This window comes from Chiloscyllium punctatum, chromosome 22, assembly GCF_047496795.1.
Source record: "Chiloscyllium punctatum isolate Juve2018m chromosome 22, sChiPun1.3, whole genome shotgun sequence".
NCBI classification, from domain to species: domain Eukaryota; kingdom Metazoa; phylum Chordata; class Chondrichthyes; order Orectolobiformes; family Hemiscylliidae; genus Chiloscyllium; species Chiloscyllium punctatum.
The window spans coordinates 69356682-69375134 of record NC_092760.1 but is presented as its reverse complement, the minus strand read 5'-3'; the positions used below and the strand labels follow the sequence as shown (position 1 = coordinate 69375134).

General features: G+C 40.4%; 1 protein-coding gene across 2 annotated transcripts in view; it reads left to right on the top strand.

The window, feature by feature from the left end:
• LOC140493761 (coiled-coil domain-containing protein 73-like) overlaps window positions 1–18453 on the top strand; it is a 44329-nt gene that overhangs the window by 25644 nt on the left and 232 nt on the right. For both annotated transcript variants that reach the window (XM_072592613.1, XM_072592614.1), the window contains 2 exons: window positions 10865–10975; window positions 11604–11644. In XM_072592613.1, coding sequence (XP_072448714.1) covers window positions 10865–10975; window positions 11604–11644 — 152 coding nt within the window. The remainder of the gene's footprint in view (window positions 1–10864; window positions 10976–11603; window positions 11645–18453) is intronic.

Sequence of the window (18453 nt, the reverse complement as noted above, 5' to 3'; positions counted from 1 at the left end):
ATTTTTTCCAGTGAATCATCTAAAAAGCAATAAAAGCATCGAAGTAACTCTGAGCATATATTAATGCAAACAATGCTTTATGCTCTGTTGTGTAGTTAAAACTTTGTTTACTTTAGAGAAGGTCCCTGTCATTCTATTAAGATTTACAGATAGATTAATTGGACTTTCACCACAGTCCTTTAAATCAGCTTTTTCTACTGTAAAAATTATTATAAGTATATATTTTCATCAGTGCCTAAGAAAGTTAAGATTTATATATTTTAACAAAATAATTTGTAAAACCAAGTGTCCATGAGATGAGATTAACTAAACCCAGAAATGTCAAAATGTGCACTGGCAAGTAAAATGAAATAAAGTAGTTTACTGAGAAATGGATTTCAAGTTGTATATTTGCATATGTGTCAGTTGAAATTATGAACATGGTGTAATCACATTTTTGAGCTTTATGAAATGACAAAATGAATTTTATTTGAGAAATGACAAAGCTACCACTGAATACTGAACACAATATGGACCATTCACAAAATAATATATTGTTACATTATTGCTTTTGTGTTAATGCAATCTTATCAACAACAGCAAGGTTGCATGGGCCCAACTTCAGAGCACATAGATCTAAGGACAACCTATTGGATGTGGAGTTGGTTAGCAGGTAAGAGTCTCAGTGTAGGGATAATAAGGCGCATCTTCCAAATTCACAATGGTATAATAGAAGATAAGATGGCGTTTAAAATAAAACAGGTTGCCAATCCATGTATTTAAAACCTGTCTCCCATATAGAGGATGTGGTTAAGGCATCAAAATGCCCAGCCACCCAAGCTTATTGGGAACCTTAAGTGGGATAATTACCTGCCACTTCTGGGCCTCATTCTGGCTGCACCACAATTGTTTGACATACAGAGTAAGGTGAGACTGCACTGGCTGCCTTTAGGCAAGAAATAAAATAAGGTCAGGATCCTCCTTTGGGCTGTGCTTTTTGCTGAGTGAGAACATCCAACCACCACACACCCCCACCCCCTCACCCAGTAATCACAGAATTGTTACGGTGCCGAAGGAAGCCATTTGGCCCATTGTTATTTGATGCCAATTTCCTGCCTTTTCTACATACCCCAGTATTTCTAATCAAATAATCAAACAATGCCCCTTGAATATATCATTTGAACCTGTCTCCACACCACTTCCAGGCAGTGCAGTCTATTCCCGAAGCACTTGTTGTTTCGTGAAAATGATTTTTCTTACTTTGCCCTTACATCGTTTACACATCACTTTAATTTATGCCCTCTAGTTCTTTTTCTTTTACAAGCAAGAACAGCTTTTTCCTATCTATTCTGTTCAGTTCACTCATGATTTTGAAAATGTGTATCAAATCTCCTGTCAGCCGCCGCCTCTCCAAGAAGAACAGTTCCAACTTCAATCTATTCTCATAACTAAACTTTCTCATTCCTGGAACCATTCTTGTAAATCGTTTCTGTGCTTTCTCCAATGAATTCACATTTTTCATGTCATGTGACACACCCCCAACTGTAAGCAATACTCCAGCTAAGGTCCAACAGGTATCTTGTATAAGTTTAACATCACCTCCTTGCTCTTCCACTCTCCGACCCGGATAATAAAGCTGAGAACACTTACACATTGTTAACTGCACTCTCCACTTCCCCCGGGTCCAGGGAAGACTGAACGATATTGGTCAATGTACCTGCAATTTCTACCCTCAATTCCTTCAAAATGGATTCATATCATTTGGTCCCAGTGCCTTGTCAACTCTCAATCTATGCCAACAATCTATCCAAAACGTTTCCTCCTTAATTTTATAGTGAAAAGTGTTTCTTGTTCTGTCACCGTAGCCTGGACAGCATCCTCTTCTTTTGCAAAGACATGCAAAATATTCATTTAAAACTCCAGCTATGGCCCCTACCTCCATACGTGCATCCCCTTTTTGGTGTCTGGCCCTTGTCTTCCTTTAGTCACTTTCTTACAGTTTATATGCCAATAGAAGGCTTTGGGATTTCCCTTTATGTTAGCTGCAATTTTTTTTATTGTTCCTCTGTTGTCTTATTTGCCTTTTCACCTTCTCCCTAAGCATTCATTGTTCCTGTTAGTCCTCAAGATGAAATTCCCACTGTGTCCAACCCCTTGCTTCTCTGTCCTTCATACACCACTGGCTGGAGGGGTCAGCTGTGTCTGCCAAGCTTATCTGAAGTCCAGATAACATCTTCCCTCCTTCCACACACCATCCTTATGGACCATAGTAGTGGCAAGCTTACTATGCTAAGTCACATTGATAGGGGCATGAAACGTTGAATAGACAGTGGCACTTAACCTGACAGTGTACAAAAGATCATTCACCTGCTTGCAACACAGGATCGTCATATGTCTGATTGCCATAAGTGCTGACTGCAAATCTCACCTCCGCTCATGTAGCCTTTGTCACTTGTGATTACCTCCTATTAATAATTCATGGAAGAGGACAGCCTGCGCTCATGGCTACCCTGCAACTGAATATTCTTCCTTCGGCCCAATGCCAGACATCTCAAGGGAGTCATGATGCGAGTTCTGGGTTACAGGGTTAGAATATTCTGCTTGCCTGCTACTAAATGGAGTTTTATCCATGGATGAATATGTAACAGGCTTAAAACAATGAAATTGAATGGGTAAACCTGCCCCAGCCTTGAGGGGAAGTCTCTCCTGCTTTTCAAACCCACCTGAAAACAACCTCAGAAATGCAAATTCCAATGAATATTTCAGGTTGTGACCATTCACCAGGGAAGGATATTTAAACATATGATGGGATGTGCCACAGTTTCATCAAAATCATAAAAGGTACATAATTTTTGAAATTAGTATGACAGGTAGACAGACTGGTTGAGATGTTTAGCATGCTTGCCTTCATTGTTCAGACCTTTGAGTATAGGAGTTGGGACGTAATGTTCAGGTTGTACAGGATGTGAATTAGGCCACTTCTGGAGCACTGCGTGCAGTTCTAGTTGCCCCTGTTATAGGAAGGATGTTATTAAATTGGAGAGGTTTCAGAAAAGATTCACCAGGATGTTGTCCGGAATGGAGGGTTTAAGTTCAAAATTAGGGTGGACAGGCTAGAACTTCTTTCGCTGGAGCCTAGGTGATTGAAGGGTGCCCTTGTAAAGGTTTATAAGGTAATAAAGAAAGTGACATGGGTATGTTCTCTATGATGATGGACTTCAAAACTGTGGAACATATTTTTAAGGTGGAGAGGAGAAAGTTTTAAAGGAACTGAGGAGCAATGTTTTTACACAAAAAGTGGTTTGTGTGTGGAATGAACTGCCAGAGGAAGTGGTGAATAGAACATAGAACATTACAGCGCAGTACAGTTCCTTCGGCTGTCGATGTTGCACCAAACTGTGGAACCAATCTGAAGCCCAGCTATCCTATACTATTCCATTCTCATCCACATGCCTATCCAATGACCATTTAAATACCCTTAAAGTTGGCGAGTCTAATACTGTTGCAGGCAGTGCGTTCTACTCTGAGTGGAGAAACCACCTCTGATATCTATCCTTTATCTATCACCTGTTAATTTAAAGCTATGTACCCTTGTGCTAGCCATCGCCATTCAAGGAAAAAGGCTCTCACTGTCCACCCTATCTAACCCTCTAATTATCTTACATATCTCAATTAAGCTACCTCTCAACCTTCTTCTCTCTAACGGAAATAGCCTCAAGTCCCTCAGCCTTTCCTTGTAAGACCTTCCCTCCATAGCAGGTGACATCCTAGTAAATCTCCTCTGAACCTTTTCCAAAACTTCCACATCCTTTCTATAATGTGGTGACCAGAACTGTAAGCAATACTCCAAATGTGGCCGCACCAGAGCTTTGTACAGTGGCAGCATGATCTCATGGTTCCAAAACTCAATCCCTCTACCAATAAAAGCTAACACACCATATGCCTTCTTAACAACCCTATCAACCTGGGTTGCAATTTTCAAGGATCTATGTATCTGGACACTGAGATCTCTCTGCTCATCTACACTACCAAGAATCTTACCATTAACCCGGTACTCTGCATTCCTGTTACTCCTTCCAAAGTGAATCACCTTACACTTTTCTTCATTAAACTCCATTTGCCACCTCTCCGTCCAGCTCTGCAGCTTATCTATGTCTCTCTGTAACCTACAACATCCTTTGTCACTATCTGCAACTCCACTGACCTTAGTGTCGTCTGCAAATTTATTAACCCATCCTTCTATGCCCTCATCAGGTCATTTATAAAAATGACAAACAACAATGGACCCGAAACAGATCCTTCTGATAGATAGCCCACTAGTAACTGAACTCCAGGATGAACATTTCCCATCAACTATCACCCTCTGTCTTCTTGTAGCTAGCCAATCTCTGATCCAAATCGCTAAATCACCCTCAATCCCATGCCTCTGTTTTTTGTGCAAAAGCCCACTGTGGGGAACCTAATCAAATGCCTTGCAGAATTCCATATACACCACATCACCCGCTTTATCCTCATCCACCTGTTTGGTCATCTTCTCAAAGAACTCAATAAGGTTTGTGAGGCACGACCTTCCCTTCGCAAAACCATGTTGACTATCCCTAATCAACTTATTCCTTTCCAGATGATTATAAATCCCATCTCTTATAACCCTTTCCAACACTTTACTCACAACTGAAGCAAAGCTCACAGGCTTATAATTTCCAGGGTTGTCTCTTCTCCCCTTCTTGAACAAGAGAACAACATTTTCTATCCTCCAATCTTCTGGTGCTATTCCTGCAGACAATGATATGATACAGATCAAAGCTAAAGGCTCGGCAATCTCCTTCCTGGCTTCCCAGAGAATCTTAGGATAAATCCCGTCTGGCCCAGGGGTCTTATCTATTTTTACACTTTCCAGAATTGCTAACACCTCGTTCCTATGCACCTCAATCACATCTAGTCTAGTAGCCTGCATCTCAGTATTTTCCCCGACCACATTGTCTTTTTCTGGTGTGAATACTGATTAAAAGTATTCATTTAGCATTTCCCCTATCTTCTCTGACTTCACACATAACTTCTCATTACTATGCTTGATTGGCCCTAATCTTACTCTAGTCATTCTTTTATTCCTAATATACCTACAGACGCAGGTACAGTTACAACATTTAAAACTCATTTGGATAAATGCATGAATAGGAAGGGTTTCGAGGGGTTTGGGCCAAATGCAGGCAAGTGTGACTAGTTTAGTTTGGGAACGTGGTCGGTGTCGACTAGTTGGACTGAAGGTTCTGTTTCCATGCTGTCTGACTCTAGGATGAAAAAGTTAAATTATGATTAGGCATATGTTCGCTTGAATGTAGAAGATTGTGATGATCTAATTGAAGTATTTAAGTCATTAAAGTGTTGATTAGAGTTGATGGAAAGAAACTCCAGATAAGGGAACAAAACCTTCAAATTAGAGCTAGATTTTTTGGGGATGATGTCAGAAAACAGTCTATACAAGGAGTATTGTAAAGTTGGCATAAACTCCCCCAGAAGGCTATTGAAGCTCTGGGTTAATGAAAAATATCAAAACTATGATTGTTAGATTTTTCGTTAAAGAAGTTATTAGCAATTATAGAACTAAGGCAGGTAGATGGAGTTAAGAGACAAATCAGCCATCATCTAATTACTTGACAGAGCAGCAAAGTGATGGAATGAGTTATTGGCAGTGATCTCAATTGTAGCAATAACTGGCTCACTGACACTCAATTTAGGTTCCACGAGCACCAGTCTGGTCTGGATCATTATTGCCTTGTTGTAAATATGGACAAAGAACTGAATTCTAGAGACAAAATAAGTGTGACTGCCTATGACATTAAGGTAGCATAAGAATCAGGGGAACCTATCAACTGGTTAGAGGAAAACTATGTGGGTTGTAGTTAATGGAGGTCAAAGTAGTAGTCCCAGAAAATTGGTTAGTGTCTGGGCCCAAACATCTTCCCAGTATTTCATCAATGATATTTCTTCCATCATAAGGTAGGGATGTTCAGCACCATTCGTGATCTCTCAGATCCTGAAGCAGTCTATATCCAAGTGCATCAACATCTGGACAACATCCAGGCATGGGCTGATAAGTGGAAGTAGCATTCATTGCCTGGAACTTCCATGCAATGACCATTTTCAACCAGAGACCATTTAAACATCTTTCTTTGACATTTAATGACATTACCACTGCTGAATTCCCCACAATTAACATTCTTGGGCTTATAATTGTCCAGACACTAAACTGGACCAGACGTATAAATACTGTGACTACAAGGTTAGTTCAGGGGCTGGAAATTTTGAGGTGACTAACATACCTCCCCAAACTCAATCCGCCATCTACAAGATACAAGTCAGGAGTGTGATCAAATACCCTCCACTTACGAGGGTAAGTGTTTTATGTGCAGATAAACTGAGTCTGCACTTCACATGTCCTGTGTTTGCTGCCACCATCCTTTTTCTGTTTTGGGATCTATGAGATCTGTTTAGTGTGGTAGAGGAAAACCACTTGCTATCTAACTGGAAAAATTTCTTGTTTTGCGCAAGAGATAGTTTGTTGCATGATGCAAATAAAAACAGGAAACTCTGGAGAAAAAAACCCAAAAAACTGCGAATGTTGGAAATCAAAAACAAAAACAGAAATTGCTGAAAAAATTCAGCAGGTCTGGCATCATCTGTGGAAAGGAAGCAGAGTTAATGTTTCGCATCCAGTGTCCTTTCCTCAGTATTGTTCTGAAGAAGGATCGCTGGAACCGAAACATTAACTCTGCTTTCTCTCCACAAACTCTGGAAAAATTAGCAGGTCCAGCAGCATCTGTGGAAAGAAAGAAATAAAGTCTAAATTTTGAGTCTGATTTGGCTCCTCTTCATAAATTTTACTCCTTGCGAGATCCAAAACTGTTCTGCCCACAAGTGCTTATGATGTCATAATACTTACGGCACTGCTCAATATTGATTCTTTCAGAATCCAAATTCAACAAGTGTAGCTCAACAACACTTAAGACATTCAATGCCATCCAGACAAAGCATATTTGTCCTTTTTTAAAAGAGACGTTGCAGCAAAGTTCACTGGTTGAGTGTGCGATGCTGTGATAAAATTGTAATGGCAATTTTCTTTTCACGGTGGTTGGTGGTTTTGGTGGCACGAATTTAATGCTCGCTCTTGTGGTGAGCTTAGCAGCAAGGGTCATTTAATCAGGTAAGAGTGAGTCCTTTTTACCAACTACCCTGATTAAGTCTGTTTCAGTAGAGTCTGTGGGCAGCCATTCTGTCCTGCTGTCTAGTGAGGCTCTTAAGTGGGCAGTTGATGTCCTAATTGCTTGTATTTTGCTGTGGGCAGGGGATTCACATTTCGGAGACCCTGAAAGCAGACCCTGTCATTGTGGGGCAAGGTTTCATTGTACAAAATGCCTGATTGAATGACCCAACTGCAGTGTTATTGCTGTATGAGTAGAATATGTTAATGAGTCCAAGGACCAAGATGGCACCCCATAAACAACAGCCATGAGGACTTGCATGCCCAACATAGAAGTTGTGCATATTCTGTAGATTAGATTAGATTAATTACAGTGTGGAAACAGGCCCTTCGGCCCAACAAGTCCACACCACAGTTGCAGAGACCATGGCTTACAAGTGGCAGATGGATTAGAGTGGTGCTGAAAAAGAACAGCAGGTCAGATAGCATCTGAGAAGCAGGAAAAAATTGGCGTTTCGGGCAAATGCCCTTCATCAGGAATGAAACTGGCAGCCTCGGGGGTGGAGAGCTAAGTGTGAAGGGGGTGGGGCTGGGGAGAAGGTAGGTGAGAGTGCAATAGGTGGATCAAGATGGGGGTGAAGGTGATAGGTCGGAGAAGAGGGTGGAGTGGATAGGTGGGAAGGAAGATTGACAGGTGGGACAGGTCATGAGGATGGTGCTGAGCTGGAAGGTTGGAACTGGGGTAAGGTGGGGGAGGGGAAATGAGGAAACTGGTGAAGTCCATATTGATGCCACGGGGTTGAAGGGTCTGAGAGGGGTATCGGCCAAATGCTGGCAAATGGGATTAGATTTATTTAGGATATCTGGTCGGCATAGATGAGTTGGAACAAAGGATGTGTTTCCATGCAGTACATGTTTGCGACTATTATTCTCTATCGTGAAAAAGACTGCCTAGATATACAAGGACTATTCATTTAAAGCACCAGTGAGTGCTTTAGACACCTGAAGTGAGCATTTTGATAGAGTGAGAAATGTGAAAATTTCTGGCCTACTGTTATGCCTGGACTCCCAATTGCATTCAAACTGGGACTTCAAATTCTAGTGGGATGGCCTTGTTGTGGAATAAATCCTCTTCCCTTGCTCCTTCTAACCTCGGGACATTTGAAGTTTCCTTTTGAAGTACTAATCTCTAATGCTCTCTACAGATATCAATGACTGAAAAGTGACACGACTTGTATGGGATATGTTAAAAAAAATTCCAAACTTTCAGTAATCAAAAAGGGAATCAGTTACTTTTTTTGATTGCCCACTTCAAAGGGAACAAGTGTGATGAGTTTCTCCAGGGCCTTGCAAGATGACAAGATCATCCAATCCTGTTGGTTTCCTGGTCTATGACTTTAGTTAAAGTTAGAGCAAGCAAGGGATGGTCTCTGCCAAGCTTGTGTTTGTGGAGTGAATGCCCAGGAATTTCATGACTGTGTAATTCAGGCATTAATCCACTGTCTTTCCTTATTCCTCGAGTATATAAATTATTAAGTAACAATTATGAAATTTAATTAATCATGAAAGATTTTGAAAATAAATTGCAAGCGTGTAGGACAAAAATATAAAGCATAACCTGTAACTAACTTATCATGGCCCTCTCCCAATATCACATCTCCCCAAAAAAAGACAAAAGTAGCAACAAAAGATTGGAATAAAGCTAAGGTTCTTGTAAAGTTGATATGTAAAAGAAGAAAAATATTAAGGCTAAAATTAAAATTAGGTAAAATAGCTTTGACAGAGAATAAACATTTCCAAGGGTCAAGCTTGTCTCTAAGTAAATATAAGAATGAAAGATCATTCGTCTTGGAGCAAAGTCTAAAGTGGACAACCCACTACCAAGCATATATTTCCCTCCCCACCCCTTTCCGCCTTCTGCAAAGACCGTCCCCTCCGCGACTACCTGGTCATGTCCACGCCCCCAAACAACCCACCCTCCAATCCTGGCACTTTCCCCTGCCACCGCAGGAACTGTAAAACCTGCGTCCACACCTCCTCCCTCACCTCTATCCAAGGCCCTAAAGGAGCCTTCCACATCCATCAAAGTTTTACTTGCACATCCACTAATATCATTTATTGTATCCGTTGCTCCCGATGCGGTCTCCTCTACATTGGGGAGACTGGGCGCATCCTAGCAGAGCGCTTTAGGGAACATCTCCGGGACACCCGTACCAATCAACCACACCGCCCCGTGGCCCAACATTTCAACTCCCCCTCCCACTCTGCCGAGGACATGGAGGTCCTGGGCCTCCTTCACCACCGCTCCCTCACCAACAGACGCCTGGAGGAGGAATGCCTCATCTTCCGCCTCGGAACACTTCAACCCCCAGGGCATCAATGTGGACTTCACCAGTTTCCTCATTTCCCCTTCCCCCACCTCACCCTAGTTCTAAACTTCCAGCTCAGTAACTGTCCCCATGACTTGTCCGGACTTGTCCGACCTGCCTATCTTCTTTTCCACCTATCCACTCCACCCTCTCCTCCTTGACCTATCACCTTCATCCCCTCCCCCACTCACCCATTGTACTCTATGCTACTTTCTCCCCACCCTCCTCTAGCTTATCTCTCCACGCTTCAGGCTCACTGCCTTTATTCCTGACGAAGGGCTTTTGCCCGAAACGTCGATTTTGAAGCTACTTGGATGCTGCCTGAACTGCTGTGCTCTTCCAGCACCACTAATCCAGAATCTGGTTTCCAGCATCTGCAGTCATTGTTTTTACCTAAATCAGAAATAAATGATTGTTGACTGTGGATGTTTGGATTGAAAAAATGCTGTAAGAATGGCACATTGACACCTTCTACTAATATTTTTCAAATGAAGATATTAAGGGACAGGAGACAGAGAGTAGAGCTAAGTAGGCATTTTCAAGTTGGCAGGTGGTAACCAGTGGATTGCCACAATGTTCCGTGTGGAAGCCTCAGTTGTTTATAATCCACATTCTTACTGAGACCTGCTTCACCCAACATTCAGCTCAGAGGCCAGGATCTGACATGCAGTGTATGAGTAAAAAAAATTCTAATTTTAATGGATATGTTAAATAGATTGAAAAGGACTTTTTATACTTGTTAGTATATTTAATCAAGCAATATAAATTATTAACTTCAATGGCAAAAATATATCTGAATTTATTGTAAAAATAACAATTGTACAGGTTTACCTTCTAACTCATTGCTTAAATGCAGATAAACCACTTAAAAATTTTAGTGCTTTTGCATTATTTATAATTTTCACTTGAAAGATAACCAGCATTGTCAACTTTTAATTTTTTGCTCATGGTACATTAGATTAGTCCAAAGTTTATCTTGTATCACTCAGCTCAGTGTCTTATATTGCTTAGCCTAGCAGATTCGAAGTTGTTCACTGAAACAGCAAGTTATGGCAAATATGCTTATTATATCTATTAATGCCTCGGCTTTATGAAAAGGCCATCTTTTTCCCCCCTCCATGTACTCCTCCAGATTTCTATGAGCCGAGTCAGATCTACATTTCTTAAATTCAGTGTGAAATTCATTGATGACATGGCAAACCCTTATCTTTATTGGAGCACGAATCTTAGAAGCAACATAAGAACAGTATATTAGAAAGAGATCATAGAAGGCTAAGAATGTCATATTAATTTTCTGGGGCAATTAATTTTATGGCAGATTCTGGAAAGGGATAATGAGCTACTCCGTCAGAAGGCAAAAGGAAATGAAGATAGATTTCAGATTCTTGAGAGGGAAAATGAAAAGTCTACAGCTCGCTGGAAAAAGGAGGTAACAGGAATTAAAATAATATAACATTTGTATGTAGATTTTATTATTCTGTTAGTTAGCAGCTCAATTAATTGCAAAATTATTTAAATATAACATAAAATTATAGTAATATTAAAGAAATCTCCGTGGTTCTTCTTATGGCTATTTACGGTGTCAAAGAACTCCATGCCAAAGTTTCATTACAGTAACACAGATATGATTACCGAAGGACGACTTTGGCAGTTTTGTTGTCAGTAAATCAATCATCATGTCACCTTAGTTCTGCCTCCATCTCAATTAGCTGCAAATTTACACAGAAAGAAGGGAACAATTTTTATCATACCTGAAGCAGACTGTTCTAGTCATCCATTGTTAGATCTATTTCAATTACGGCAAGCATAGCTGTACTTCGATCCCCTCAGCTAAAACTATCTGTTATTTCAACATCAGATTGGATAACAAGGACACCCCCCAGGCTTTTTAAAAATAAAATCCATCTTTTTCTTTTAAACCATTCCACCCTCATCTCAATCATAACTGCATGGTGCTCCAGAACTCCCTTATTTCAATAAAAGAGACCGCCCATGCACTTGTCTGTGCTTCATCATTGAGACCCCAAGCTTTTTGTTTTCTTTCATTTTCCCTGTAGGTGGCCTGGGAGGGGAATTGTCACAGAGAGCTGGAACACAGGTAAGTGAGGGAGCCTCATTCAGGCCTGGCAAGTAATTTTTCAAGTTGCGAGTAATTTATAACTAATTGATCTACTACCTAAAAGACCCTGGCCCAGGTAACAGTGAGTTGGTGGGGGTGAGGGCAGAGTAGGATGTAATCTTCCCATGGGAATGGCCGTGCCTCCAGCAGGTCCCAACGTAGGTGACAAAGTATATGGCGGCCTGCTTAGGTGGTGGAGACCTCAAAAGTAAATTAATCTTGATCCTCTCCCATCATCAGATGGCCTTCTCTATAATCCCCCTGCCAATTACTAATGATATCAGGGAATATTCCGGTAATGTGGGAATATAGCATAGAAGTGGATAGTCAGCCATGATCTAGAAGGGTACAGCAGGCTTAAAAGGTTGCATAACCTGTGCTTCTATAGTCCTCTTTTCCGAACTCCTGCACTGATCCTTGATCATATTGTTGAGTCACAGTTTTGTGCTTCTGGATAGCTCTGGTCTTACCTGTCAAATGTAGTCCATGTAATTTCAACAACATTTTCTCTTCATTATCGGGTTTCTCCTCAGTGCCATCTTCTTTCTCTAAATGCTGTTTCTCTATGACCTCAACAGCATTCACACATTCATTAAGGATGCCTCTCCATCATTTTTCTTGACACTTTTCAACTGACTCTAAGCTGCAAAACTACTTGCCCTGGTTGAGCCATAACCTTTTGCTGACTTGCAAGCAAGTAAAACAATGGGCTCTTAGGATGGGTGTCTAGCAGAAACAACAAGTGAGCTCTCATCCTCATCAATGCTTTTGTGTGGTTTCCAATTATCTTGAGTATCCCTTGCTGTGTCAGGACTTTGTGGAAGTTGGTATGAACAGTCATGCCCATATAAAAAAATCATATGAACAGGCATCTTCCACATCCACAAAATGAGGTTTGGATCATCAGGATGTCATGGACAACTATATCAATGATAGATCTGGATGTTACACCACTATCAAAGCTTAGGAATTCTGGCACTGACTTTGATGCTCTGGGTGATACACAGTGGCCCAGCTCAAAAACAAAATGGCGGTTACACTTTCTTCTGAAAGGGTAAATTGAAGGAAGAGCACCAACTCCATGGGGATAAAAAAAGGCAGCGACATCAGTAGTACTGCTGTAGAAAATTAAGTGTCAAAGGCAAAGAAGGACCTGCCTCATGTTCAACCTAAAGATGCTCAAAGAATAGGAACAACAGAATGTCCTAGGTGCTTGGTCTGCCCATAAATCCATCATAAATAACATCTGCAAGGAGTCTTTGGGTTTTGCTGTACCGGGGAGCATCAAGACTCAATCGCCAAGAATGATGAAGAGATCCATGTGTTATGAACTGGAAACACTTTCTTTAAGAGAAAATTAAGTAATATGAACAGACGAAACAGTTTATAAGATTAATATTTCAAATTTAAATGTAATCCTCTGGAGGTTAGTTGCATATTTTAGAAACTTCTGTTAGGATCCAGGCATTTTTATTTCTATGTCTAACTTATACTTTCTACCCAGTACAGTTTTGGTAGTTCTCATTTCTGAAGAAGAGCAAACTGGACTCAAAATTTTACCTCTGTTTCTCTCTCCATAAATATGATCAGATCTGAGTTTCTTCAATATTTTAATTTTTGGTAGTTCTGTACCTGTTTGCCCATCATGGATCTTTTCCATTATGTTCTAATAATTCTTCCCCATTGGTGCTGGAAGAAAATGAAGCAATACAATACAAAAATCTTGCTTTGTCGCTTGGCACTTAATGATCATTGTCTTGATCTTACATTTGATGCGTTTCCTAGAAACTTGAACATACATAGTATGGTTTTTTTTGTAGTATGGGCCACTCCTCACTCAAAACACACGTCTTGAAATGATTTGCCAGTTTACTGTGGTCTGTTGTCAGACATCATCTGACCCAGAACTGTTGTTGCTGTTGTTGACATGCCCCACATGCATTCACAGTGAATATTTGAATATCCTGCATCGTCATGGCAAATACTGTCTTATGCATTCAGTATCCCTGGTGTAACAATGCTTTTGGTGTTAGGGACATGCCCTTGAAAATGACTTGTCATGATATACCAAGTTTACCTATGTATGGTCAAAATAAACAAATCTTAATGCCATAATACCATCAGGACATCCCTGAATAATAATCTTCTGGAATTCTTGTAGTTGCTTATCTTCAGCAGTTGCCGAATGCAAATGTTCATCTTGGTTCTGGCCAAAGTGTAACAGTTAAACCTTGAGAATATCTTCAAGTTTGTCGTCAGTAGCTTCAATGTGTTGATTAAAGGAGCAAGTTTTGGTCTTTGTGGGTTGAATAATTTGCTGCCTTGCCAGACATAATTATCCAGGTACCTGGTTGATATCTTGCTTCAAAGTCATATAGAGTCATAGAAATGTACAGTACGGAAACAGACCCTTCGGTCCAACTCCTCTATGCCGACCATATATCCTAACCTAATCTAGTCCCATTTGCCAGCACTTGGCCCATATCCCACTAAACCTTTCCTAAACATATAGGCAAAAGTGAGGACTGAAGATGCTGGAAATTAAAGTCAAGATTAGAGTGGTGCTGGAAAAGCACAGCAGGTCAGGCAGCATCCGAGCAGGACAATCAACGTTTAGGGCAGGAGCCCTTCATCAGGAAGGAGGCTGAAGCCTCAGGGGTGGAGAGATAAATGGGAGGGGGTGGGACTGGAGAGAAGGTAGATGAGAGTGCAATGGGTGGATAGAGGAAGGGGTAAAGGTGATAGGTTGGAGAGGAGGGTGGAGCGGATAGGTGGGAAGGAAGATTGATAAGTGGACCGGTCAGCAGGATGGTGCTGAGCTGGAAGTTTGGAACTGAGGTAAGGTGGGGGAAGGGAAAATGAGGAAACTATTGAAGTCCACATTGATGTTCTGGGGTTGAAGGGTTCTGAAGTAGAAGATAAGGTGTTCTTCCTCCATGAGTTGGGTAGTGAGGGAGTGGCAGTAGAGGAGGCCCAGGACCTGCATGTCCTTGGATACCCATCCAGATGCCTTTTAAATGCTGTAATTGTACCAGCCTCCACCATTTCTGGCAGCTCCTTCCATATCCATACTATCCTTTTGTGAAAAAGTTGCCTTTTAGGTCTCTTTTATATCTTTCCTGTCCCACCCTAAACTTATGTCCTCTAGTTCTGAACTCCCCAGCCCAAGGAAAAGACCTTGACTATCCTATCCATGCCCCTCATGATTTTATAAACCTCAATGAGGTCACCCCTCAGTCTCTGATGCTCCAGGGAAAACAGCTCCAGCTTATTCAGCCTCTCCCTTTAGCTCAGATCCTCCAACCCTTGCAACATTCCTATAAATCTTTTCTGAACACTTTTAAGTTTAACAACATCCTTCCAATTGGAAGGAGATCAGAGTTACACAAGTATTCCAAAAGTAGCCTAACTAATATCCTGCACAGCTCCAACTTGACCTCAACTCCTATGTAAAAACAATGACTGCAGATGCTGGAAACCAGATTTTGGATTAGTGGTGCTGGAAGATCACAGCAGTTCAGGCAGCATCCGAGGAGCAGCAAAATCTATGTTTCGGGCAAAAGCCCTTCATCAGGAATAAAGGCAACTCTATTGCTCTAACCAATAAAGGAAAGCGTACCAAATGCTTTCTCCACAATCCTATCTACCTGCAACTGTACTTTCAAGGAATTATGAATCTGCACTCCAAGATCTCTTTGTTCAGCAACACTCCCGAGGATCTTACTGTTAAGTGTATAAGTCCTGCTCTGATTCAGTTTTCCAAAATGCAGCACCTCGCATTTATCTAAATTAAATTCCATCTGCCACTTCTCAGCCCATTGCCCATCTGACTAAGATCCTGTTGTACTCTGAGGTAAACTTCCTCTATATTTTAGGATGCACATTGGTAATATGTTGGAAGTGGCTCCCATGTCAATTTTAGCTTTGTGTGTGGTCCTGCCTTTTCAAGAGATATTAAATGTTGTAAAAATGTCTGATCACTTACACCATCAACATGGTGTATGAAGTAAATAATATGAAAAGCTTGGTAATCTGAAATTTGACTTTCACTTGGTTGACTTGGAGCCTCATTGATGTACTTGCATTTATACACTTGTAACACTTGCCTTGATACTAGTTTTGCGTTGTTGTACCATCTTGCTTGTCACTTGTGTTTTGGCTTTTGGTACCAGATTTCCTGCGTGTGTGCTCAATGTGTCTTGGAGTTTTATATGTGCTTTACAGATATCTAGGAAAGCTGGACAGTTTTCGGTAGTTGTGACAAACTGCAGCTGTTACAAATTTTGTTTCTTTGTTGAGTGTTGCTGACTAAAGCAATAGTGTTTGCTGCACTAATTGTTGTCGGCCTGCACTATGGGGTCACACTTGTGTTCATCCTCAAGTAATGCATTGTTAGTTTGCCCTTTGTCCAAAGGATCTTTCCTAATGGCTTTAATTAACGCGGTGATGATGACTGACTCATTGAGCCTTTTGAACACTTCCTCTTTGGAAACGTCCCATTCGTAGCATTTTCTGACAACCTAGTCAATAGACTCTTGAGGTTGCTGTATATATGATGTGAGTTAGATTCTGTTAATCCTGAAATCTGTTATTGTCTTGGGTTGATCTTCAAGAACCTTCCAAATCTTTTCTGGATCTTCCCTATTACTCATGAAGTGAATGGATATGGTTTTTCTGTGAAGTCTCTCCACCTTGCCAATAACAAACAAGATCTTTAGAGCTGTCTTATTAGGATTATTTGTTGCTGGTCTGCAAAATAGAACTGCATGCATTGTTTGAAATAGTTGTAATTCAGTGTAGGTGTCACTGGATTTTCAAATCACAATGAGGTTTCTCCTGTCTATAATTCCACTGTCCACTTTAACAATTTTAGACTGCAGAGCTGTACCTTAATGACCATTTAGATTAAATCTGTTTTTTAAGAAAGTGGACTTTTCATCTGCTTTTGTGAGAAGATGTTACTGATGTTTTGATTGTCAGGAGCCTAGCATTCTAGCTCCCACCTTCTGTATTGCACTACACTTTGTATACCAGCTCAAATGTCCGTTACAACCCTTGTCTGGCAGTCTTAGAATTCTTTTATCTTGGCACAGCATATTCCATTTAGAAAGAAATTAGCTCTGTATTCTTGGAAATTAATGTCACATCTACAGTTGTCTGTACTTGCAGGAACTGATGCTGCTGATAAATGAGAAATTCTTCTTTTGGCTGAAGTATTTTGTCAAAAGCTGTAGTCTGTTTGGTCTTCAACTGGTTTGCCAACTATCTGCAACCACTATATTGGAGTCTTTTCTCAATAGCTACAGCTGCGACCATAGTGTGAGTTTACTTCCAATAACATGGTTTACTTGATGTAGTTTGCATCATTAGATCAGATTAGATTACAATGTGGAAACAGGCCCTTTGGCCCAACAAGTCCACACTGACTCTCCGAAGAGCAACCCACCCACCTAACACCTACACCTAATACTAGGGCAATTTAGCATGGCCAATTCACCTAACATGCACATTTTTGTACTGTGGGAGGAAACTGGAGGACCAGGTGGAAACCCACGCAGAATGTGCAAACTCCACACAGACAGTTGCCTGAGGCGGGAATTGAACCCAGGTCTCTGGCGCTGTGAGGCAGCAGTGCTAACCACTGTGCCACTGTGCCGTCCCAGCTGTAACAGCATAAAATGGATGTGGATATCGTATTGAAGAATCCCACAGACATTTATTTAAAGTTACTATTGTGTACAGACATTATATTTTGTAGGCCCATTGTGTCTGGGCTAGCATTAAGCTAATAGTTTACAGCAGAAGAAACAAATTCCAATAGTTTTAATGCTTCCAGTGATCCAAGGAAAGATTGAGTATGAGATCTTTATACCCCCAAGTTAAATGCTATGACGATTGTCTCTTAAAAGTACATTGACGGACCATTACAACAGTGCCTCTGTTGTCATTTTTGCTAATACGATGAACAACTCATTCTAAGCAAATATTCAGGCATGTGTTTTTGGATGATGCCATAGAACATTATGGGATACAAACCAATAAAAAAGTCTTCATATTCGTGATTATTGGATAATTCACTATTTTCTTACAGGAACGTTGGCAGAATGGGGAGGAGATTGGTGAGCCATTCCATTGTAACTTTCAAAAGTTACAAGTTCATTTTAATCACAACAACTTGGAATAATTTTCATTGAACTGGAAATAGATACACAACTGAGAATTGACCAGCATTGAACATTTAACAGAACTATATACAGAATTGATTAACATTGTGTTTGCCAAATATATATAAGATTTTATAAGGAAATATGTAATAGTGAATATTTCATTCTGTTAATGCTCAGTATGAATGACCGAGGTTATCATGTCGGCGTCTCTGTTTTAATGAACATGTTGTGTGGCCTTTACTTATTTGATTGCATGAACAATAAATTATACTTTTAATAAAATCTTAAGATAATTTGAGGCATGTTACAAAACATATGCAGGTTAAATAATTCATAATATAATTCACATATTTTATCAAAACACTAATATTAATACTTCTTCACAAAAAATGTGATCCATAAATCATATTATTGTGCTATGAAAGAACTTTATATGGATTGCATGTCAAACATGAAGGTGAAGTTTTATGTCTCACCGTTTCTAGTGAGCCAAATTTTCCATGCATTTGCAGTACACCATAAATAAGAATTATAGAGTCTCACATTTGCACTAATACTGTTCTTGAACACGTCTTAGCAGGTCTGGTGAAGTGCTTTGACTGCTGATTTTCCTTCACTTGT